Below are 25709 nucleotides of genomic sequence, written 5' to 3' on the forward strand. Positions count from 1 at the left end.
GTTAACGGTGGTATAGAGATCAAACGGCTCTGTCGTGATCCTGGCGCATTGATATAACCGGTGAACAGATCATTTAGCTAGGTGTACATTATCACTGTACATTATCACAAATTAATGGACACCTTGCAGCCAATCAGAATCGAGTATTCACCCAGAACATGGTATAAAGGCTTATAAACAATGCTGGCAATCTGGAGTAGAATCCATCTCCACTGATATACTGTATCTCCCTTCCTCACTACCCTTATCAACTCCTCTCTATCCTCTGGTCTTGTGCCAGCTCCTCTAAAGACTGCTAGAGTCAAGGCCCTCCTTAAGAAACCCTCCCTTGACCCTACTGCCATCCAGAACTACCGACCTGTCTCTCTTCTCTCATTCATTTCCAAAACCTTTGAACGGGCTACTTCCGAACAACTTTCTCTCTATCTCTCCCAGAATGACCTACTGGATCCTCTACAATCGGGCTTCAAGGCTTCTCACTCTACTGAGATGGCTCTCCTTTCAGTGACTGAGGTCATACACACTGCTAAGGCCTCATCCCTCTCCTCTATCCTTGTCCTCCTTGACTTGTCTGCAGCTTTTGATACAGTGAATCACCAGATTCTTCCCTCTACTCTCTCTGATCTAGGCATCTCAGGATCTGCACTCTCCTGGTTTGCCTCCTATCTCTCTAACCGCTCATACCAGGTTCTATGGTGAGGATCCCTATCCAGATCCTGTACTCTTAGCACAGGTGTGCCCCAGGGCTCAGTCCTGGGCCCCTTGCTATTCCTTCTCTATATCAGATCTCTTGGCCATGTGATCTCATCTCATGGCTTCTCTTATCACTGGTATGCTGAAGACACTCAGCTCTACCTCTCTTTCCCCCCCTCAGACACCCAAATCGAGGCACGTATCGCTGCATGCCTCAAAGTCCGTTTTGCACTGAAAACTATTGCCTGATTTATTTGTTTTACATTTCTTTCCTTTGTAGTACTCCAATATTTTTTTGTAGCGACAGCAATAAGTTTAGACAACTTAAAGTTATGTTAAATACAGTAGGTCTTATGTTTTTCTGCTGTAAAACTTGAAAAAAAAACTAAAGATTTGTATCATAATTGTCAATGTGTAATGCAGTTTTATTTTTGTTAAAATGGATTAACTAAAAATTGGTATCGAAAAAAGTATCGTTCAGGAACCGGTATCGAAATCAAAGTTTCGAAACGGTATCGATATCGAAAAATTTTGAACGATAATGAGCCCTACATGTCACTCCCCTCTTCCGGGACCTTCACTGGCTTCCCATCTCGGCTCGCATTCAATTCAAAACACTGGTTCTGGCCTACAGGGCAGTACACCAGACAGCCCCCCTGTACTTACAATCTGGTCAGGCTCCAAATCTCTCACCGTTCCCTCCGCTCCTCCACCAGTGCAGGATGCCTTGCCCCTCCTCCACTACGGGGGCTCAAAAGTCACTCATCACGTTCATTCGCGACTCTTCTCGTCCCTGGCACCTCAATGGTGGAACGAGCTTCCACCTTCGGTCAGGATGGCCGAATCACTGCCGATCTTTCGGAAAAGACTAAAGACACACCTTTTCAGGCTCCATCTGGGTCCTTTTTGATCCAACTTCTTTCTCTCTTAAAAAAAATAAAAAAAAATAACCTGAACTAAACTTGTACCAGTGTTCCTTCAGAAGTTGTAGTTGTCATAGACTGTGTTGCATAGTTGATTGCTCTATTGCTGACAAAAATGTGTTATTGTAAGTCGCTTTGGATAAAAGCGTCTGCCAAATGTCGTAATGTAATGTAATCGTAATGTAGAATCCATCAGTTACTTCAGACTCACTTCAGGTTACAATGGATCACACATCTTACAGATCTCTGACCAACCCATAACCCTGACAGACTCCTTCAAGTTCAGCAGCAGCACCTATATCAGCAACACTCTCAAATGGAATATACAGTAAATACCATCAAAAAGGCCAAGCAAAGACTGTACTTCCTCAGGCAACTGAAAAAGTATCATGTCAAAAAACAGCTGCTGGTCCACTTCTACAAAGACATCATAGAGAGCATCCTCACATCATCTCTCACAGCTCAGACAGCCACACCAAAAATAAACAGTCAAGAAAACGCACCTCCAACCATGCAGCTAAAATAACCAGAGACCCTGCCCACCACCTCTTCCTATTGCTTCCCTCTGGAAGGCACTATACATATCATCCAAAACCACCCGGTTCAATAACAGCTTCTTTCTCTTCGTGCTAGCCCCCCACTCTGTACTTCTCTGCTCGTCTGTTGTTTACCCTGTGCGTTAGGGGTGTGCCGATTAATCATTTTTTAGATGCATCGCGATGAGTCACGTGACGATTCAAATCGATTCACAATGTTCGATTATCGATTTCTTTAAAAAAAAATTGCATTTTTTTTTTTGCTTTATTTGCAAAAAATATGGTATTTCGCCCGGAAAGCAGTTCCTTAACTGTAAAACGAGACCAAAACCGAAGTACTGGAAACTGGAATCACTGAAGAAAGTATGCAGGGTGGCTGTAACATGTGATGCGTGGACTTCAGTCGCAACTGAAGATAATGGAGGTACATTTGTTTGTTTACTTTAATTAATGGATACTGACAAATATACCTTGCTTAAAAAAAATCCTTTTTGGTGAAAAAGATGCATCGAAAATCGTGATTAATCGTAATAATCGTTTTTTTTTTTTACTTATTTTTATTTATTTTCTCAAGTGCAATCATACATTTATTCATTCATATACATCACAGGTATGGGTGTATTGAAATGCAGTCCATATAGTCTTGTCTTTTCAATGTCCATAGTCTCCATTCCCAGATGACCGGGTTTGTTATTGTCTTTTCTTCGTATGTAAAGAAAAGACATACAGCATGACAATCAGTTCAAAATTATAGAAGATAATAGGCAAATTAAAGCAAAAGAAGAAATAAAATTAATAGCCTACTACAGGTGTTGTTCACTACACTCTAGGCAAAACAAAATACAAAAGAATTGGTGACCACCTCATCAAGAATGCATCTGTCCTTAATTGTAACCTTGCAGTTATTTCCTCCATCTGATAAACATCTTTAACCTTCTCCTTCCATTGTATTATCGTGGGGGGCTGCGGTCTCAGCCAAGAGATTGTGATCATTTTCTTAGCGGTTAACAGAAGGACTCTAAGTATTCGTTTCAAGTTATTGTTTCCCATATCTTCTGGTATTATTCCTAATAAATAGTAAGATGGTTCCAAGGGTAATCGAATCCCTAGACAGTTCTTAATTTCTGTTTGTATGTTCTGCCAATAATCCCCTAATTTTGGGCAGTCCCAGAATATGTGTGAATGCTCTCCTATCAGGCCGCAACCCCTCCAACATCTGTCTGAGGTACCACCAAACTTTGACGTGATGAGAGGAGTCCTGAAAAACCTCATCTTAACCTTCCATTCAAATTCCTTCCAGATGGGACTACTAGTTGTTTTGTGTCCCTCTGTACATGCTAATTCCCAATCTTCTTCCGAAATTATAGATTCCATCTCCAGTTTCCATTTTCTTTTAATGTCCAGACTATTATCCATTAAATCTCCTTGCAGTATTTTATATATGTAGGAGGTGATTTTCTTTTTAACAGTCCCATCAATTGTTAGCAGAAAAAATCTAAATCTTCTAAATCTTCTAAATGTGATGGTGTATTACATAATTTGTCCCATTCTTTGTGTTTCTGGAGGTAGTGTCTTATTTAGGGATGGGTACCGAACTCGGTACTTTTACAGGCACCGACCGAAAGTGGGCGGTACTACCGAGTATCAGTTCACATGACATGAAACGGTACCTCATTTCGGTACTTTTTTTTTTTCTATTATAATTTAAAAATGTCGGTACTTGAACGCATCTCAGTGATACAAAGACAGCGAGCAAGATAGAAATTCCGACGCAAACTTGAAGGCAACACACACGAGGGTGGGTTACGTCAGCACGTCACTGCCAAAACAAGCAGAAGAGAAGAAGATGGCCTCTCGCTTGCGGTCCAAAGTGTGGCACTGGCTACACTTCACAAAGATAGACTCAGACAACGCTCGCTGTAACATTTGCGATGCGAAGTGCAAAGCTGGCCAGGGGAACACCTCTAACTTGAGGAAACACTTGGTCAAGCATAAAATCTTTTTAAATGCGGAAGACTGTAAAGTGTTCGATAGCCTGAGTGTGGACGCTGCATCCACCAGCAGCAAAGCACCTACTCTGAAGCAGCTCCTCTGCTTCGTTAGCTGAAACGGACAACGACGACGACGAAACTTCAAGTGTCGCAAGTGAGGCGTCGACTTCTTCAACATCAGGTAACGTCATTTAATTAGCTAACGTTAGCTGGATAGTTGTAGCTTATAGCTTAGCATGTTTAGTAGCGTAACTAGCGTTGCTAACGTTATTATTATCCTCAGTTCGTGTCACCGTGAGATGTGTTATTCAACGTTACACTCTTGCTTTCTTTGCTAGGCCACCGTGTGAGAGTCGCACAGGAGACACCCTCCTGGCGAAGAAAGCAGCTTTACCCCGGCAGAAAGTAAATGAGTGCCACAGGGCAGTGACTGCCTTCATTGTAAAAGGCATGTTGCCCTTCGCAACGGTGGAGTCTCCATGGTTCAGGTAAATTATTTATTTATGTATAAATGGGTGATAATGTGTGTGTGTGTGTGATATTCATAGAGTAAGCTAAGTAACAATAGTTATTTTTATTGTCTATATATAGGGAGATGACAGGGACCCTGAACCCAAAATACTCCCCTCCCTCCAGAGACCTTCTCACAAACACACTTATCCCAGCTTGGTATCGTGTTGATAAGAAGAATGTGAAGGAGGAACTCAGGGCAGTTGACCATATTGCAGTGACCGCTGATGGATGGAGCAGTGTGGCACAAGACCATTACCTCACGGTCACTACCTTGCTGCGACAAGTAAACTCTTGGTTTGGGAGGGAAGAGGGAGGGAGGGAGGGGTTTTATTTTGTTGGGTGCTGCTGCTAAATAAAAAAAAATCTAAATAAAGAACAATGTTGAAATTGAGAAGTTTGGACTTATTTGTTTTACAACTGTACATCTTTGTTGTTGCAATTTTTTTTTTTTTTTTTTTTTTTACTCAAAAAAGTATCGAAAAAGGTACCGTTTTTGGTTCAATCAGGAGAGGCCAGTTGGTAGGATTAGACAAACTTTATTTAGCAATCGGCATGCATGGCAAATGCTTTGGCGCTTGACTCCATTGGCCAGTGGCGCTGCTCTTGAGGCAGAGGAGGGCACCTGCATAGGCTAGGAGATCCCCCCCCCCCGTGGGGGATCAGGAGTCAAGACTCGTTGGTGGCGGACTGGGGAGGTGGGTGGGGCAAAACAACGCTTCGGAGGCCGGCTTCAAGGGAGATGGGCTGCCGTGAGCTGCTGCTGCTATGATCGGCCAGAGAGAGAGAGGTGACGTAGAACCCTTGCTATATATATGAGGATTAACTGACGTCATGTTTGACGTCATAGCAGACGTCATGCTAGGACTTTTGACTGACCACGTTATGCTAGAACTTGACTGTCGTCAGGGGATGATCGGATTATGCGTGAGTGGCCTTCTGCTTGAACTATGGTCTGGAGACCTCACTTCAATCAGGAGAGGCCAGTTGGTAGGATTAGACAAACTTTATTTAGCAATCGGCATGCATGGCAAATGCTTTGGCGCTTGACTCCATTGGCCAGTGGCGCTGCTCTTGAGGCAGAGGAGGGCACCTGCATAGGCTAGGAGATCCCCCAAAAGGAAGATCTGATTACCGGAGGTTAATTGAGATCTGCAGGCGCCAGTAGTTGATTGCACTTTTCCGGCCTTCGACCTTTTTTGCGACTTACAGCTATTTGCGGCTGGCGCTCCCAACTCGGTCGGGCACCTCGCGATAGCGCTTCCCAGCTTGGCCTACCTGGCCGCCTTGGCGCTTCGCGATTGTACTTTTCCGGCCTTCGACCTTTTTAGCGACTTACAGCTATTTGCGGCTGGCGCTCCCAACTCGGTCGGGCCTTGGTACGTGTTTTTCCTGCCTTCGACCTTTTTTAGCGACTTACAGCTATTTGCGGCTGGCGCTCCCAACTCGGTCGGGCACCTCGCGATAGCGCTTCCCAGCTTGGCCTACCTGGCCGCCTTGGCGCTTCGCGATTGTACTTTTCCGGCCTTCGACCTTTTTAGTGACTTACAGCTATTTGCGGCTGGCGCTCCTCGGTCGGGCCTTCGATCTTGGTACATTAAAGTTTAGCTTGGCGCTTCCCGGCTTGGCCTACTTGGCTGCCTTGGCGCAACTACCCTGACTTTCTCCGACTCTATCCCCCCAGTCTTGTCTTGTTTTTTTTTTTTGTTTTTTTTTGTATTGTTTTTGGATGTGTACAGAGTACAGCTTGTTTGCAGTATTCATGCCTTAAATTGCCCTTTGCGGGACTAATAATTTTTTTTTTTTTTTTTTGCAGTATTCATGCCTTAAATTGCCCTTTGCGGGACTAATAAAGTTTTTTTTTTTTTTTTAAATTGAATTGATTTTACTGGACTGGTAGATTGCCCGTTTAAATGCTGAAGTACTGATACTTTCCTCATGGGTCCTTTCGCGTCCACGGGTGACTGGTCCTCCGGGGTATGCTCGGTGTGCTGTGGTTGTCAACCCCGTCCTTGGTAGAGCGGGTAGATCTTGAGAGAGGCGGGCAGGGGCAGTCCGTGGATTCCGCTCAGGCGGTCCCTTCCTAGAGCCGCCCGCACGGAGCGCCTGCACAGGTCCATCAGAGGGAGGGGATCCGGATCGAGTCCGTTTATGTACCGGATTCGTATTTCGCAGTGTCCCCACACGGCGCTCACTGCGGGGTACACCTTCCTGCCCTTAAGTCCTCCGAACGCCACCCCTAGGTCATGTCCGTCCACTATGAAACCTAACGTCCCCTCGTCCATGTCCAAGACGACTAACAGCGAGTCTGGTATTATGAAGGTGTCGTCGGGCTCCAGGAAGGCGGGGTAGGTTCTGCCCGCGTGGTTCTTGCCGTCGTGGTAGAGTTTACACCGGCCCAGGTCCCAGCCTTAATATGGGGGGTGATAGTGGAGTTTTTTTTTTTTTTTTTTTTTTTTTTTTAAGATTGTTGTTCAAATAAAACCCCCTCAGATCGGCTAAAGTTAAGAAATTATCATTGTCATCATCACAGAAGCTTCCTAATTTAATTTATCAGTCAACATCAGTCACATGGGGTCACTGGGGACCCAGAGGTAGAAAATAAACAAACTCAGCTGCGTGTAACAGCAAAGATAATTGAGAATGAGAAGGCAAGAGTATATAGTGCCTTTTTGAAAACAGCGCTGCGGCCATTTTGGCCTGAAATACGGCTCCTTGCTGGGGCAGAAGCTTAGTCTCCAAAATGGCGGATTGGCTGTGTGCTGTCGCATCTTTACAATAAAAGGTCTCTGGTTACGGTAAACCTCCGTTTCACGAACACAACAACAAAGGAGAGAGGCAACTACTTTTCACACTCTGTTTTGGATTAAGAGGATGTCCTGAAGTGTGACGGTGGATTAAAGACTTGATGACAAAACGTCATGTGATTTGGTGGATTATAGTCTTCGTGACAGAGAGAACAGGACACCCGATGGATTAACGTTACATGGATGCGGGTTTTACTGCCGAGTGCGACTTTCTGCTTAACTGCATGTAACGTTACGCGTCTCGCGGCGGCCCCGCGGCCTGCATTTCCCCGGCGGCTCCCGGCTCTCGGGGCAGCTGCCTCTACTGGTCTTCGCCCGCGGCCTCTCGCACATCCGCGCCGAGCGGCCTCTCCCTCCGGCACGCTCGCACGCGTTCTTGGGCGTCCACGGCGCGGCGCTTCGTCTTCTGCTCCCCTACCACGGGCCGTCGCAGTGGCGCGCCCCGTGCCACGGGAACGCGCGCTGGGCCTTCTCGTCGGGGCTATGCTGGCAGCCTGTGGTCCGGTCGCTTCGCCAACGTCTTCGTCAGACACCTCGGAAGGCAAGTACGCTCCGTGGCCGGTCCGGGACAGGGGACCGATGTCTAAGCTGCCGTCACGGTCCGTGGGCTGCTCTGGCTCGGAACTCGACATGCCAGGAATGGGAATATCCACGGGTAGAGAAGGCTTGTGGGTGCTGATTCGGTCTGCGGATCTGGTGCAAAACAACGCTTCGGAGGCCGGCTTCAAGGGAGATGGGCTGCCGTGAGCTGCTGCTGCTATGATCGGCCAGAGAGAGAGAGGTGACGTAGAACCCTTGCTATATATATGAGGATTAACTGACGTCATGTTTGACGTCATAGCAGACGTCATGCTAGGACTTTTGACTGACCACGTTATGCTAGAACTTGACTGTCGTCAGGGGATGATCGGATTATGCGTGAGTGGCCTTCTGCTTGAACTATGGTCTGGAGACCTCACTACCGTACCGAATTCCAGGTACCGGTACCGTACCGGTATCGATTCAAATGTGAACGGTACCCAACCCTAGTCTTATTTGTAAATATTTAAAAAAATCATTGTGTGGAAGGTTATATCTGCGCTGAAGTTGTTCAAAGGTCATCAGGACCCCTCTTTCAAACATTTGACCCAACATGATTAGACCCTTTCTTTCCCATTCTTTAAACCCTGCCCCTATTTTGGATGGGAGAAAATCAATATTTCGTGCAATCTTCATCGCTATAGATATTGATGAGGGGAGTCTTAGCTTCTGTCTCATGGTTGACCATATTTTCAGAGTGGTTTTTACCCATTGATTATTAATTTTATGTATTTTCCAAGAATCCTTGTTCGAAAATGGGATTACATCTAATTGCTTTTGGGCAATGATTTTGTTCCATCCCCACCCATATTGTGTCTTTGTCTTGAGATAGCCATGCTACCATTGATCTGAGCTGAGCTGCCCAATAATATTTTTCCATGTTGGGTAAGTCTAGACCCCCCTTTTCTTTTGAGCATAATAGTCTTTTAAGTCTAATTCTGGGTCTTTTGTTTTGCCATATAAATTTAGATAGCCATTTGTTAATTGTTCTAAATGTAGCAGTAGGGACCTCTATGGGTAGGGATTGGAACAAAAATAGCAACCTTGGTAGTACATTCATTCTTATTGTTTCTACACACCCTATCAGGGAAAGGGGAAGGACTTCCCATCTTGTAAGATCAGTTTTTATTTCATCCATCAATTTCTCATAATTGGCCTTAAATAGTTGTGATGTGCTAGGAGTTATGACAATTCCTAAATATCTGAATCATTGCTTGGACCAGTGAAATTTAAATTTTCCTTCTAACTGTGGTGGCCAGCTCCCCACCAGCATCATTGCCTCAGATTTTGATTGATTAATTTGGTAACCTGAAAATTTCCCATATTCTTTTAAACTACTCATCAATGCCGGAACTGAGGAAACAGGGTCACTGATGTACGTCAATAAGTCATCCGCGTAAAGCGAAGTCTTATGTTCTGTCTGACCATCATCTTTTATACCTTTAATATTTTTATTTTGTCTTATTAATGTCGCAAGGACTTCAATATTTACAGCGAAGAGCAAAGGACTAAGGCAATCTCCTTGGCGGACCCCTTTCTCAAGGTTGAAGAAATCTGAACAGCAGCCATTCACTCTAACGCATGACCTTGGATTTGTGTATATGACCTTCACCCAGTCCACAAACGTTGAATGAAATCCCATAGCAGCCAGTGTTTTATATAGAAACTGCCAGTTTACAGTGTCAAATGCTTTCTGTGCATCGAAGCTAATTAGCACAGAGTTTTGCATACTTTTCTTGGCACATGTTATAATATTCAGTGTTCTCCTTATGTTGTTCGCTCCTTGTCTGCCGGGAATAAAGCCTGTCTGATCCGGGCTAATGAGTTTTGTTATAATTTTTTGCATCCTTTTTGCCATAATACTAGTCAATAATTTTTGGTCATTACATAGCAGACTGATGGGTCTATATCCTTCACAGAGTGTCAGATCTTTACCTTCTTTGTGAATTACTGATATAATGGCCTCAGACCATGTATTTGGTGGGTCCTTATTGGAGAGAGCAAAGTTAAAAACTTTCTCTAATATTGGTGTCAAATCATCTATAAAGCATCTGTAAAACTCTCCGGGGAGTCCATCGATCCCTGGGGATTTATTATTTTTTAATTTTTTTATAGCTTCCCTTATTTCACTTTCAGTAATAACTGATGTCATCTGTGCTGCTTCCTCTTCTGATAATGAGGGTAGGTGTAGCCTGGCTATGAAGGCCTCAATTTCGTTGTTTGTTGTTTCTGAATTAGGTTCTCTGTATAGATCTTTATAGAATGATGCAAAGGCATCTGCTATTTCCTTTGGGTGTGTTACAATTTTTTTGAGTGTGGGATGTATAATCTTAGGTACCATACGATTAGCCTGTGCTTTACGGAGTTGAAAGGCCAGTAGTAATAATCGTTTAATAATCGAATCGTAGCACCCTTAATCGTAATCGAATCGAATCGTGAGGTGCCTAAGGTGGCACACCCCTACTGTGCGTGATGTAATGTCTTCTGGTGTTGTGTTTGTTTTGTCTCTCTTCTTCTTTGCAAATAATTACCACCAATATTGTTGCATGGCAATTAGAGTACCGTATCTTGGATCTTGTATCTTGTAAATCCAATATTGATTTTACTCACTTCAAAACTGGATCTCTAATAGTTCGATATTTCAAGTGGTTCTCAAAGTGGGGTCCCGAGCCATGTCCAGGGGATGCACAAAATTATTTTGGGGAAGTGGGGGTAATAATAATAATAATAATACTTAATGGGTGGATAGGAGACCTGTCAATCACCCCATTTTAAATATAATCTATTTTACTCCAAATGGGCGAGTTACATAAGAAATGATTCCTCTACAGTTGTTATGAAAAGGTGAAGTTAGCTATATAGACCACAACCGTGTTTGGGTCCAGGCTGTAAAGATGCTTAATCACTGTTACAAAGTGGGGCATTTTAACATGGGGGTGAATGGAGACGACGGGACTTCTGCGTCCTGCCTCAAGTGGCCATTCAATGAACTACAGCTTTCAGGAGTACTTCGTCGTCCTCATAGGAAAACCTCAGCGCTTGTCCACTGGGTGGACTCAGGGATAGCTTAGCTTAGCCATAGCTGGTGGGACGGGTGGGCATTTGGTGGTAACGCCAGTCCAAATGGACTTTTATGCCCCCCAAAATGACAGAGTTGACGTAATGCTGTTTGACTGTCACTGTTAAGAGATGTAGTTCACTTCATATACCTTAGCACAGTGATACTCAACTTGCGGCCCACGGGCCACATGAAAGATACCGCGATGAACGCAACATGCAAGATACCCGCTGAATAACAGTGCCCAAATATTAATGTAATTCTGGCCAATACTCCACTTCTGTTATAGCATTTCAGTCTGGAATATGGAATATCTTTCAATAATCTATGATTTAGCTGCTAAATTGTCAAATACTGCCATCTGCTCGCTACCCAGGCACTCATGTATGTACTTAACCTAACTAACTTAACCTAACTAACTATCCGGTGTGCACAACATTGTCAGACTAAACTCCGGCTGAGACCCCAACAACCTACAATCCGCTACAGAAAAATGTATATTGTTTGTTTATCAACTGGCCCCTGGCCTCCTATCATTTTACAAAAGTGGCCCCCGCACAAAGCAAGTTGAGCATCCCTGCATTAGCACTTTAGTTGCAGTGATGAGATTTGCAAGGGTTGTCAGCTGAGCTGAGTTGCTGTGTGAAGCCTGTCTATCCTGTCAGCTACCTATGCAGAGAGCCACGGCAGATATGGCAGATTGCATGCCTGTGAGTGGCGGAGAGTAGACTAGGGGGAGGCGTTTGTTGCGAACAACCGTGTACGTCCAATTTCCACACGCTCTGGAAAACCAAAGGAGATGGTCTTTTGCACCGCAGTAAGTTAGTTTTAGGTTACATATTCAACAGACATTCACTTGGGGGGGGGGGGGTATTACATTGAAAAATCATGCCCCTCAGTCACATTTATCGTGCGTTCCTTTATCGCAAAATAACTGGGATGTTGAGGCTAAATGACATCACATCCGTTTTGTTAGCGTTCCATTTGCAGAAAACTTGAGCTGGGAAGTTCACTGTTCATTGGTCAGATCCAGTTGCTAGCCAGGCTAGCCATTGTTAGCAATGACAATTGACAACATGGCATTTTGCCGCATTTTGCACATACAAACACTGCAGCCTCATGTCTACACAGATAGAAGTTAGGCAGTGCTGTGTGTACAGCTGATTTAATGAGACACAAACAAAACAGAAGTGCTAAACAATATTACTACTAGGGATGGGTATCGTTAAGGAATTAACGATACTAGTACTCTTATCGATACTGCTTATTGATCCGGTACTTTAACGGTACTCTTATCGGTGCTTTTTGTTATTTTTAAGAGAAAAAACCTCCAAAACAAATGGGACTGGTTGTTGTCGGTTCTTTTTGTTATTTTTAAGAGGAGAAAGGGGGGGAAAAAGTGACAAATTAACCTGGTCACAGTTAGGTGGCACTCATTTATCCTTTCCTCAGTCATTCTCCCACTAGCTGCCATGGTGAAGGGGTTTGTGCTTGGACCAGCAGTAGAGGGAGGAGGGGTGGGGGTGGGAGTGGGACTGGGCTGGTTCATTGTAGCTGCAGGCTCAGCTTTAACAAAAAAGAAGTTGCAAAATCTAAATGGGTGCGTTTTTATTATTAATTTAAATATCCTAAAATATCCTTCTACCGCACTGTGCCAATAGCAACATTCAGCTAGGGAAAGCATAATAAAAAATAAAGCAAGACAGTCTGCTGTACTTCCCCCCAAATCACTAAATAAAAATCCCCCCCTCAGACTGTATTTATGATAATTAACACACCCAAACAGCGGAGAAATATTTACTACTCTCGTCTTAATCATTACCACGTTCACATAGTTACCTGATGAGGTAGACTGGGTAACGCAACCGTGGCATCATTGACAGGAGATGATGGAGGGCGAGCTAGCTTGTCAAAAACTGTGCATTTCTCCGTTTGAATGTGATGCACTTTGGCTAAGTGTTTAGACAAATTGCTCGTGTTTCCACCTTTACTAGCGAAGGTTTTATTGCACTTGTGACAACGTGAATTGTCACCATCGACTCGAGTGAAGTAAAACCACACTTTAGATCGTGTTGTTCTTTCAGCCATTCTTAACGTGTGCTGTGCTCAGTTGCATGTCTATTGTCTATCTGCCTGCCTGCCTTCCCTGTTTCTGCATGTGTGTGCTGTAAGGCACGCCCAGCAGCCCCTCCCCTCTCTCAGTCCTCACTCCACTCCTCTCATCTCGGCTGCACTGGCAGCAGCTGTGTCTCTCTCTGACGGAGAGCGCAACGCGGAAAAGATTATCCCTTTTCTTGTTAGGAAATCGCAAAAAACACATCATATGCCTGTGTTACGGAGTTGGTGAGATAAAATGTGCAGGATAACGTAACGTTTATTTAGCAATTATATAGCCTATAGGAAATCAATTTTCTTAATTTCTCCACTCCAGTACCGATAAGAGAACCGTTAACGTGAAAGCTTATTGATCCTCCGGTATCCCGAAATACGGCCCCGGGGCCTGTCCCTAATTACTATGATTACTACTACTGTTGTTGCGCGGTGCAGCCATCTTGGATTTTTGAGGTTGGGGCTGCTGAGACTCCTACGAGTTTGGAATGGGAAATACCAGCTCTGATGATGTCACCGCCCAGCTCATGACCTTTGAAGTCGTAAGATTACCAGTCCCCAGTTATAAAGGAATGCACGATTAATGCCCACCTACAAACTTGTCTCTGCCGCCGCTCTGAGCTCAGGGTTAGCTTAGAGCGGTGGACTGAGGGTTAGCTTATCTTAGGGTTAGCTTAGAGCGGTGGACTCACCGGAGTGAAGAAGTCCACCAGCCAGGCTTCCTTCCTGTCTGAGGGGAAGTTGTCAGGCTGCAGAGTCGTCACGTGAGCGCTCACACTTTCCCTCGCAAAGCCCACAATGTTATACAGCACGTCCTTACCTACAGGCAGGTACAGAGAGACAGACAGGTACAGTCAGACAGGTACAGAAAGACAGAGACAGACAGGCTAGACCAAGCAGTGACCTCCGTCTTAAAAAGAAACTCAAGTTCCTCGAATGGCCACTTGAGACTGGCTCCAAAGGCGAGTCATTCCCCATAGAGCCCCATGTTAAAATGCCCAACTTTACAACAGAAATAAACATGTTTATGTTTACAGCCTGGTTCAAAAACGGTTTTGGTCTATAGACCAAATCAGCGGGGATGTTTACATTTACTTCCGGTTACCCCTGGTTCCGGTTACCTCCACACATCATAATGGCGGTGAACGGCACAAACTGACATGTTGAAGACAAAAACAGACAAAGAAGACAAAAATGGTTTGTTCGTGTTATGTTGTTGGATGTCCAGTGACCATAAAGAGCGGGTCAAGATTTGGATTCTTCAGAATTCCCTCTGCAAAGGGCAAACATGAGCAAAGAGAACTCTGGAACTCTGGCACAGGCTTACTACAGCTACAACATCCGGGTTCCGAGCTGTATCCGAGCGGCGTCAGTAGCCTCTGTCTGTAACGTAACGTTAACGAGTCTGCAAAAAAACAGCGAGTTTGACAGTTGTAAACAAACGTTATTAGCTAGCTAACACTACATAAAACAAACACAGAAGAAAGGCTAGATACGTCGGACAAGCATGTTTACCAACCGTTTAAACAATTAAATTGAAAGTAGTCGGCCGAAAACAACAAGAGTTTGACAGCATTTATTTGACAACACGCAAATTTAAACTTGCCGCCTTCCTGAAGTGGTACCTGGAAGTCAATGTTGTTTACATGGTGACGTCACGGTGATTTGGTCTATACCACTGAGATAAAATAACCTCCTCCCACTATTCTTTTTGATGCCAAAACTAGTCTACCAGATTCTGCACATTGTGATGTCCCTGCCCCTCTGAACTTTTTTTTGTCCAGCTGCTCCTGGTGCTACAGTAGCTTTGTGGACAGTGCATGTTACAACTTTCTGCGCAAAGATACATCAGCGTCTACACTTTCTTCGAAGACTCAGGCTTTTTGGAGTCAGTGTGAATATTATGTTGATTTTCTACAGGGCTAGTATAGAATCCATTCTGAGATATGGTATTTGCAGCTGGTTTGGCAACCTGACTGTTAAATACAAATCTCAAATTGCTAGGCTTGCACAAATGGCTGGGAAGATCATGGGGATGTCCACCCCCCCGATCACCCCCCAAGCTATTTTTGAGAAATCAGTGATAAGACAAGCTCGGAATATCTTATCCGACCCCTCGCATGTACTGAACCCAGAGTACGAACTACTGCAATCTGGCAGGAGATATAGGATACCGCGGTGCAAATATAATAGATATAAACACTAATTTGTTCCTCTGTCAATCAAAATGATTAATGACAACTAGAAATGACTAGAGACACTTTATCACAGGGGTATGTGCAATGATGTATTAATTTGTATTATGCAATGTTTTTGGTTTTGGTGTTTTCTGTAAAATGTTCTATGTATGCAGATGTGGCCCTGTCTCAAAGACAAATTTCTCCCAAGGGAGACAAATAAAGAAAAACCTTGAACCTTGAACCATAGTGTATTTATATACAGTCAATGCTCTCTAGCTCTGTAAATATGGCACTTTAAGTTCTATTTATTTTTGTCTCACCAAAAGTCACCATGTAGATTCCCACTATGAGGTCAGTTTATCAAAATGACACCTGTATGGAAATCTGATTTTTGTTGTCGGAGATCAGGAGGAACCGGGGGCCAGCCTAGCAGCCAGACTCTGAACTGCCGAAGCTGCGGGGAAATTATCCGATGAACTGATCTATGCAGCTCTGTGTAGAGCTGTGATGTCCTGAAATTTCGGCCCCCGCCTGCGACATTCAGGCCCGAGCCCGCCCCGAGGAGTTATGAAATTAATTGGCCCTAGCTCGCCGTGAGGCCCGACGTCTACATCACGATATGACACATCTCTCTCTGTGCTGTGCATGCTGCGGAGGCTCTGACCTTGACAGCCACCACCGCTCTCTCTGTCCCTCCCCTCCTTACACACACACACATGCGCGCGCTACGACTATGATGTGCCTGCAATCACTTGACTACCGTAGCCTATCAAAATCCAACTTACCACAATAATAAGAGTGACATGTTGTCTCTATCTCGAGAGAACCATCTTTATGATTTTTTAATTGCCCACAGCAACAATGCCCACAAACTGAAACATTATGTCACTCAAGCATATTGAAAATTAAAACAGTAGACTTACCGTTTAGCTGCATTGAATAACATTATTGTCCTCACATGTCACAAATCTTTGCCAACCGGCTAAATCCACAATCAGGCAAAACTATTTAGACTTCAACTTTCCATTTTCAGCCACAACAGGAAAACAGTATATTTTGCATAGGAATGTGGATTTTCGGTTAATGTTACTTTCGACTAACCGACACCATTAATCGGTTAACCATCGTTTTAGGACGTGAAATATTAAAGGAGAATTCCGGTTTACACCCTGGCCTGGACCTTATTTCCAGCTTAAAATATGATGTTTTACTCACCCAGAGCACTTTGGTTTCATTCTGATCGCCATAGAAGATGTGCAGGTCCAAGTAGAGTCAGAAGTGGCCAAAACGGGCGAAAACGGGGCATACGTAGTACACACTGTAAATAACGTATTTTCTGCAACGTAGAGGTTCATATCCTCATAATATCTCATCCATAAATGGATGTGAATCCGTCTAGTCTCCTCTGTTTTTGATGAGGTTTCCTCATCCGGGGTCTGGAATCCAACAGAGGCATTCCTCCTCTGTTCTCGGCCGTGCATCGCTTGTTCGTCCCTGGCCTGTTGTTCCACACTCTCTCCTTGTGCGCTCTTCAATTTCGATTAGCTCTTCACCCGTTGTTGTAAACAAGTCGATAGTTGCAGGAAAATGGCCCCAGTGCGCGGTGATTCCTGATAGACAATAAATAGCCAGGTAGACAAAGGAGTCAGCAGGAAACTCAGGAGACTTCAGCGAGAGTTGGATTCACAGACCCTGGATGAGGAAACCGAGGCTCCCGAAGCTGCCCGAGGCTGCACAAGGCAGCCCAGAGGAGACTAGACGGATTCACGTTAATTTATGGACAAGATATTATGAGGATATGAACCGCTACATTGCAGAAAATACATTATTTACAGTGTGTACTACAGGGCTGTAGTGGTGGCTAAACGCACATAAACACCGTTTATGTACCTTTTTCAATGCTCTGCAGTGTTTAGGCACCTTTTAACACATTCACTGCCAGCCGTTTTTTTTTTACTGTAGGTAGCTTCTGCCAAGGTTTTTTTTTGAGGATTCTGGCTCATCTTTCAACAGCCGAGGATTCTTTTCTGCTAAGATTTTGTGAACACAAAATATCTCAAAAGAACTAATAGAATGTGTGCTTTCTCTGTCTAAAAGAGTTAGTTTGTAGAGTTAGTAGTTATGTAGGCATTAGCACTTGAATACAGCATGGTTTCAGCGTCTGAAAATTTAAGCTGAGATAAATCGCTTTTTGTGAAATTCGATAGAACAGTCACTTTAACCATTCATTTTTGGCATCAGTAAGACGTCAGACATCTAAACAATAGTTTTGAACAGTAATTTCCTCCATAACAGCAGGAAACCCCCCTCTCCTTCAAACTCCTCCCTCCGTGTGTGTTCTCCTCCTGCCTCCCTGGCTCTGCAGCGGGCGTGTCACAAGCGAGTTTCTGCTGCTGCTGCTGCTGCTGCCTGTCTGCTGGCGGCCGCTCTTTGGGCGAGTCTGGATGGGCTCGCTCGTTTCTTGGGGTTTCGGTTGAGAGCTTTGATGAAGCTTTTGCCATTCTGGTCTTATTTATGCTGCGTGTTTCAAAGTGTGTTTCACCCGTAATCTATTATGCAAATTTGCAATCCCCCACCGCCAGCTCCCTGCGCGAAAGCGAAAGCGTTTTCGCCAATCCATTTTCATGAGAATGGCTTCCTCACGCGGCTGTTTTTGCTTGGCTTTCTCTCGTCTGGAGAGCACTGTCGCCACTTAGTGGGTCGGTAAAATAGATTATACACATTCAATACCTCCCATATTTTAATAGGAGATGTAAAAGGGGTTGATCGACGTCCCACCGTCAAAAAATATATATTTTTTTTTTGGACGAGATATCTCGTCATTGGCAGTCAACCGTTGGTTTCTGCTTGACGAGATATCTCGTCCACGGCAGTGAACGTGTTAAGATAGTTTACTCACATTTTTAAATCGTTTATGCACTTATTATTGCACGAGTTTTAAAAAGTTAGAGTAGGAAACTCTGTTGATGCGGAGACCACGGCAAGCATGTCACACACCAAAACAAAAGAAACAAGATGACACATGGCACTGACCAGGAGCTCCGAGAACCATAGCCCACTACTTGTGGAGCGCTCCGCGGGAAAGGTAGGCTACATGGCCCCGGTCACGTTGGTGCCTTTCTCGAGCTGCGCTTGCCTGCCCAGACAAACAACTTGACGGTGCCATTGTGGCAGCGATGCGCAATGCGCATTTGGAGACGCGCATTTGGAGACCAGCTCATGGTTAGCTGAACGTATGTTGGTTAAAAATGTGTGTCAGGAGTGGGGAAAATCATATAGGCCTACCGTTTTACAACTGAAGAGTGAATCATTGGACTGAATCACTTCACGCAATTAAGACAATGTGACCATTTCTGACGCAGAAGAAGCAGAATGGATTCGTCAGTTTTTCACAAATAACCCGAAAAAACGAAGAATATAGGTTGCAAATGGTAAATTGCTTGTTAAAGCAGTTAGTCAGATTATGCCTGACATATTGTTGTCAAGTAGCAATGATTGAAGCTTGATGTGCTGAGCTCAATCAAGCTAATGTTGTTAATTTGCACTGCTCTGGCTGTCATTAGGCATTGATTAACTGAATGATATTGCTAACTGTTACTTTGAACATCCATTTGCAATGATTCTGGCTGGATATTAACTATTGTAAATTTGTCACAATGAATGCAATTTGTGCACAATGTGTAAATACTTTTTATATTGATTGTTTAGGCCTAATTATTTGTAAAGTCACAACACATTAGAGATGTGTGTAGTTCTTCATAGATTTAGCCTCTTAATTTTGCTCTCAAATGCACCAGGTTGACGAATTTTACTTTAAAATGTACAACATTTTCTTCCGGGGGAGAATCCCCCCGGACCCCCCTTAGCCATCCCATATTTAGCCAGCTACTTTTCCTATCTGGCTGGCTACTCAGAAATGTGGGGCACCCCCTGATATACCTTATAGGGCTATTCAGATTAAGTTGTTCTACTCTCATATTTTGTCTTGTATATCGGTCACGGAAGCTTATAGTTTATCCGCCATTATAACACTGCCGGTGCCGCGTGAGAAAGCTGCCTCAAAAGTATAGTTTACCACTTTTTTTTTTTACCACTACAGCACTGGTGTACTACATCTGCCTTGTTTTCGTCCGTTTTCGGATTTCGAATCGCAATAATTGTAGAATCGCAATATATATCGAATCGGCACACAAGTATCATGATAGTATCGAATCAGGAGATTCGGGGGAGTACGTCTGGGAGTACGTCCCACCCGTACTACCAGGTATAGTGCACTTGGTACACTGCAAAGAAAAACTTTTTGGTACACTGCAAAAAAACTGTGTGTAAAAATTTTTTTTACACACACACCCCACCCACCAATCGATTGGTTGATAAGTTGATTGAAGTTCGGTCAACCAAGATTTTCTTTGATTGACTAACCACCCCATTGACAACATTGGTGTACAGGGGGCAACTGCCAACCCCACTCAGTGTGGCCCCTGGGTCAATTTGCAAAAAAAAAAAAAAAAATTACAAGGCCGACATTTTTGGTTAGGTTAGGCCACCCAAATCTGTGTTTTTATTTTACTGTACATCCCAGAACATGGCGCTAATGGCGTTAGCATTGTCCATCCACATACTGTTTAATGTTAGCATTTGAGCTCAGCTAACACTATTGTAACAAACTATATCCAGGATGCACATTGCAGATGCAACATTACTAATCTGATTAATATGACATCAAATTAATGTAGCGGGCTGTTTTAAATCTAGAGCAAAGTTTCTGGTGTCATCTGAATGGAAGAATTACTAAATTTGAATATGTAAAGTATAAATGTTGGTATAATAAATTTTGATTACCAGTCCTTTTCATCAAATTAGGAGCTATATTTGGGAGTGATGGTGTTACAGTAGGCTACTGGTGGAAGTGCACGGTCACAATCTGGCCCTCTGGTAGCGAGGACATTTTTTTGTGGCCCTCTCTATCATCAAAGTTACCCATCCCTGGTGTATGCAAATTAACTTATACGAGTCAAAATATTACCTGATTAACGGTTGCATTGACATGCCTAGCACAAACCTTGACGGAGGTCTACGCTCTCTGAGTGATTGCCCTTCTAGTTTTTGTAAAAACTGTTCAAATCAGAGAGACCGTTGTGACTGACTAAAAGTAGTATATTACGAAAAACTCATGCTGTGGTGCCATACTTTGACGATTTAAATAATTCCATCAGATTAAAGTAAATTAAAGTAAAGTAAAATAGTACCATGGTGGATCTCGAAGTCGTGGGTTCCCAGTCCTTTGAAGACGGCGAGACAAGACTTCTGGATGTAGAGAGACTGGCACAGTGCTGATTCAGTGAGACAGTCTACTCTGCCCACCTGGAGACACAGACAGGTAGCCAGACAGTCAGCCAGACAGGCAAACAGACAGACAGTCAGACAGACAGACAGACAGCTACCTGTATGTGGTCGTTTCTGAGGAGAGCTTGGAGTTTCTTGTACTCGTTGGAGGTGGGGCTTCTGTCTCTGAAGGTAAAACTGACCAACCAGCGATGATGGGCTAACTTGCTCTGGAACCCAGAAGTAAACAGGATGTAAACAGTGAGTAAAAAGGTAGTAAACAGGAAGTGAATAGGGAGTAAACAGGAAGAGGAAGAGGAGGGTGTCCACCTCACTGCTCAAACATCTCAAATGTTCTCAGAACTCAGAAGGTTCTTCTGCTCTCTAGCTTCTGTCTGAGATAAAACACTAACTGGTCACTTTGTAGATAACTTGGTTTGTTTCATGTTTTCATGTTTGTGAGAAGGAAACTTATTTGAGTTCTTATTAATGAACTGAAAGAACAGAGTTTAGTCTCTGCATGGATGATTGATCGGCTGTGATCAGTTTGAGACAGGGCACAGATATCTTCTTCTTGATTTCTCACATTGATGGGAACTAGGGGTGTTCCAATCACATTTTTTTGCCACCGATCACCAATTGCTGATCGCCTATGAGCAATATCTGCACGATACCGATTATCATGCCAATCTTTTTATTTTATTTTTTTACTAGCAGCCGGTAGTATAATACTGCTATACCCCAGTATTATATGTTGTTTAACCCCCATTATAGCACCTTATAGCAGTATTATGTCTAACAGTTTCCATTTTACATGCATTTCATCCATCAAAATCCTGGTTAAAACATATCCACATGTTCTTTTCGTTTTCTACCTCAATATAACGTGATCATTATGTAAACAAAACCACCATGTGCGTGCGTTGGGCTTCTAGGTAAACTCAGTGTTGTCAGATTTTTTCCATTGACTTGCATTTGCTTGGATGATTTTGTGTGTGTTTTGAACAGTCAGACAACCTGATAAGTTATCTGGTAACAAGCTGCAGAACCTGAGAAACTCTGGGAACAAGCTGCAGAACCTGACAACATATGGTAACAAGCTATAGAGCCTGATAACCTCTGCTAACAAGCTGCACCTCTGGTAACAAGCTGCAGAACCTGATAACCTCTGGTAGCAAGCTGCACCTCTGGTAACAAGCTGCAGAACCTGAGAAACTCTGGGATCAAGCTGCAGAACCTAAGAACATCTGGTATCAAGCCGCACAATCTGAGAACCTCTGGTAACAAGGTGCAGAACCTGAGAACCTCTGGTAACAAGCAGCAGAACCTGAGAATATCTGGTAACAAACTGCAGAACCTGAGAACCTCTGGTAACAAGCTGCAGAAACTGAGAACCTCTGTGTATTTAGTGTGTATGTAGTGGGTATTTTAGGGCTGCAACAACGAATCGATAAAAATAGATCCTTAAACTGGTTGGTAACAAAGTTCATTATCAATTCGTTGGGTCGTGATTATTTGGGCCACAGAGCTGGTTGTTTTGTTTGCAAAATAGCTGACCACAGGTTACTTGCTGTGGTGCAGAGATGGCTATGTCACTCCCCATGTCGCGGAGCCTACTACGTCACTCGCTTTCTCCTCTGTATGAGCGGCGCGCACAGCAAAAAACAACACAAATACTTGAAACATGGCGGATGAGGAGAAACGCGTTCGGTCATCAAAAGTATGGGAGCACTTCCATTAACAAAAACTAAAAAGTCTGCTACCTGCTAAATCAACCTTGCATGGCACGGAAGTACCACGGGAATGGGTGAAGTACACCTCAAACGAAAACACGTTGGATTCATGGATGATGATGCCAGGGAATGGAGCTCAGTAGGGTAAGTTGACAAATTCGATATGTACAGGAAGTAAATTAACGTTACACCCATGTGCGTTGCATTTTGAAGTGTGGAAACGTTCGTCTCACAGCAGATAGTTTGTTTAGTTTATCTAAAGTTAATGTTAATATCCGGTGTTTGCTCGCAACCCGGGTTGACAAGCGGTTAGTTAATCACGTTAGCTGGCTAATGTGTGTGTGTGTGTGTGTGTGTGTGTGTGTGTGTGTGTGTGCGTGTGCATGCGTGTGTGCTCTATGTACGGAGTCAACTAGGACAAATTTCATTTTAAGCATATCTGTTATATAAAAAAATTGCCTTTACATAAGTAATACTCATTAACTAAATCAACAATGCATGTATTGAGTTGTATGTAAACTGTGTTATTATGCATACTGATACTGTCTTAGGCTTAGGGTTATAAACTGATACTGTCTTTCTAATTTCAGAGAAAAAACAACTCGCCATGAGTGGCTTCTTGATGGGGAACAAAGCACCATGCACACCATGGCAAGCAGCTGTTTTGACAGATAGTATCCTGAACATGCTCGTCACTGACATGACAGATAGTATCCTGAACATGATCGTCACTGACATGACAGATAGTATCCTGAACATGCTCGTCTCTGACATGAGACAGATAGTATCCTGAACATGCTCATCACTGACATGAGGCCACTATCAATAGTTGAAGATGTTGGGCCCTATCTTGGTACAGGCGATATCCCCTATTTGCGCTTGGGCACCTGTTTGCGTGTGCCTTAAGGCAGGGAAGATAGCAGTCCACCTTGCGCACGTGTCCAGGTGTTATGCCGAGTTTTGCACCCCCGCCCGGCAGCAGCTTAATGCATCCCCACCTCACGGGAGCATATCTATATCTATACTATAATGACGACAGCATCTGTCTGTCTGTCTCTCTCTCTGTCTGTCTGTCTGTCCTTCGCATATCTCCAGAACCGTTGGTCGGATCGACTTGAAACTCGGGGAGTGCGCTGATGGCGATCCGACGGAGTGCAGTGCCCTATTTCCGTGCGATTCGGATGCGAAACCACGTTCGATGTTAATACATTTGTGTTCAATCAAGCGTGTGCTCCTTCAAGCCCTGGCTGAAGTGAGAAGTGTCAACACTGCTGTGAGTACAGTCGTTGAGAGAGTGAATGGTGCTGTAAGTAGGGTCGTTGAGAGTGATTGGTCGAGTGTTTACACGGTCAACGACCCTGTGTTTACTTTGATGTGAGTAAATGAGGGGGGCCAGTATCCCTCCTCAGGTTCCAATTAAAAAATGTCTTGCAAATGGCCCATTTCCACCGCAGGTAGTAGCGCGATCCCGCTCCGCTCGACAAATGGTCTCATTCCACCACTAAAAACTATCCCAGCCCGGGTTGTATTGGGGTCGAGTCGTGCTACTTTTAGTACCTGCCTCGTCGTGGTTCTATTCTGTGAACCCGGGTTCATACGGTGACGTGAAAACATTGTTGACGACTGATGGGTCAGGCAGAATCGTGTTTACTCTGACTACTGACTGTCAATGCAATGCAATGCTGGCGGCTGCATACCAGTTTAGTGGGCTTACCTTCTCTTCTGTTATGTATATTTCCATCAGTCTTTTGTGTTGCTGCCTTCGCCTCCGGTGAAATAAATTCCAATTAAAAAATGTCTTGCAAATGGCCCATTTCCACCGCAGGTAGTAGCGCGATCCCGCTCCGCTCGACAAATGGTCTCATTCCACCACTAAAAACTATCCCAGCCCGGGTTGTATTGGGGTCGAGTCGTGCTACTTTTAGTACCTGCCTCGTCGTGGTTCTATTCTGTGAACCCGGGTTCATACGGTGACGTGAAAACATTGTTGACGACTGATGGGTCAGGCAGAATCGTGTTTACTCTGACTACTGACTGTCAATGCAATGCAATGCTGGCGGCTGCATACCAGTTTAGTGGGCTTACCTTCTCTTCTGTTATGTATATTTCCATCAGTCTTTTGTGTTGCTGCCTTCGCCTCCGGTGAAATAAAATCGTGGCGGGTGTTCAATTGTCTGAGAGGCTGAGTGGAGGCTGCAGCGCTCCGCTAGGCCGCAGCGGGTGTTTGGTGAAGCCGCGGTCTTGCCTGGTGAGAGGCCGTGGGGTACAGGCTTCACTCTGTTGCGCCTCTCCCGTCCCCGCACAGCGCAGCGCATGCCTGTGAGTTTAACTAACTACAAAGTGATATCCATTCTCCTGGCCGATTGTCACATTTGCCCATGTACACTGTAGGTCATTTAGAGGCACCAGTATTTCATAAACAGTTTAAAAGTTCTGTGGATGGATTTAATTGTAACGTTATGTTATAGCCTACTTCGGCTATAAGCGAAGGACAGATATGCGGTCGCTATGACGACCAGCTGTGGGCGGGGGTGGGTGGGGGCAGATGATCCGCGGTGGAAGCAAAACGTCCATCGGGCCGAAACGATTACAGCCGAGTGGGGACGAGCTGTGCAGGGCAGTAAAATGTGGTGGAAATGAGCCACAAGACAGCAGCAAGAAATTAGCAGAACATGGGATTTGTAAGCTGAATAAGCAGCAATCATCAAGTCTGTCATGAATAACATCAAGGGGAAATAATCAGTAGAGCTCAGTGATCTTAGTTAAGTGAGATTTCTAAGAGATTTTTATGTGGCTATAATGGTAGGCTATAATGAGTCATGCATTCGGAAATAATATCCTCTAGGGCAGTGATACTCAACTTGCGGACCGGGGGCCAGATGCGGCCCGCGATAGGGTGCAGAGTGGCCCCCCGACAATTTCCTAATTCACAATGAAAACTAAGGTTAAATACAATTTGACTGAGCTCCAGCTAAATTGTCAAATATGGCTGTCTGCTCGCCACCCAGGCACTTGCAGTATATGTATTAATTATACAAATAATTGTGAGACTAAACTCCGGCTGACACCCCAAAATCCTACAATCTGCTACAGAAAAATGAATATGAATGTTTATTGACTGGCCCCTTGCCTCCTGTCATTTTGCAAAAGTGGCCCCCAGGCAAAGCAAGTTGAGTATCCATGCTCTTACGGGAACCCCCATCCTGTAGGGTTCCCAGAGTAAAACCTGCCTATTTCCAACACTGCTTATGGATGAGCATCATCT

General features: G+C 44.2%; 1 protein-coding gene across 1 annotated transcript in view; it reads right to left on the bottom strand.

Annotated features, from left to right (window-relative positions):
- Positions 1-25709, bottom strand: part of dnajc10 (DnaJ (Hsp40) homolog, subfamily C, member 10) — a 181438-nt gene that overhangs the window by 69441 nt on the left and 86288 nt on the right. The window contains exons 14-16 of the mRNA XM_083638422.1: positions 20831-20941; positions 20636-20750; positions 13899-14026 (exon numbers count right to left, since the gene is read on the bottom strand). Coding sequence (XP_083494548.1) covers positions 13899-14026; positions 20636-20750; positions 20831-20941 — 354 coding nt within the window. The remainder of the gene's footprint in view (positions 1-13898; positions 14027-20635; positions 20751-20830; positions 20942-25709) is intronic.

The sequence above is a fragment of the Poromitra crassiceps genome, assembly GCF_964638095.1.
Source record: "Poromitra crassiceps genome assembly, chromosome: 6".
Taxonomy (NCBI): domain Eukaryota; kingdom Metazoa; phylum Chordata; class Actinopteri; order Beryciformes; family Melamphaidae; genus Poromitra; species Poromitra crassiceps.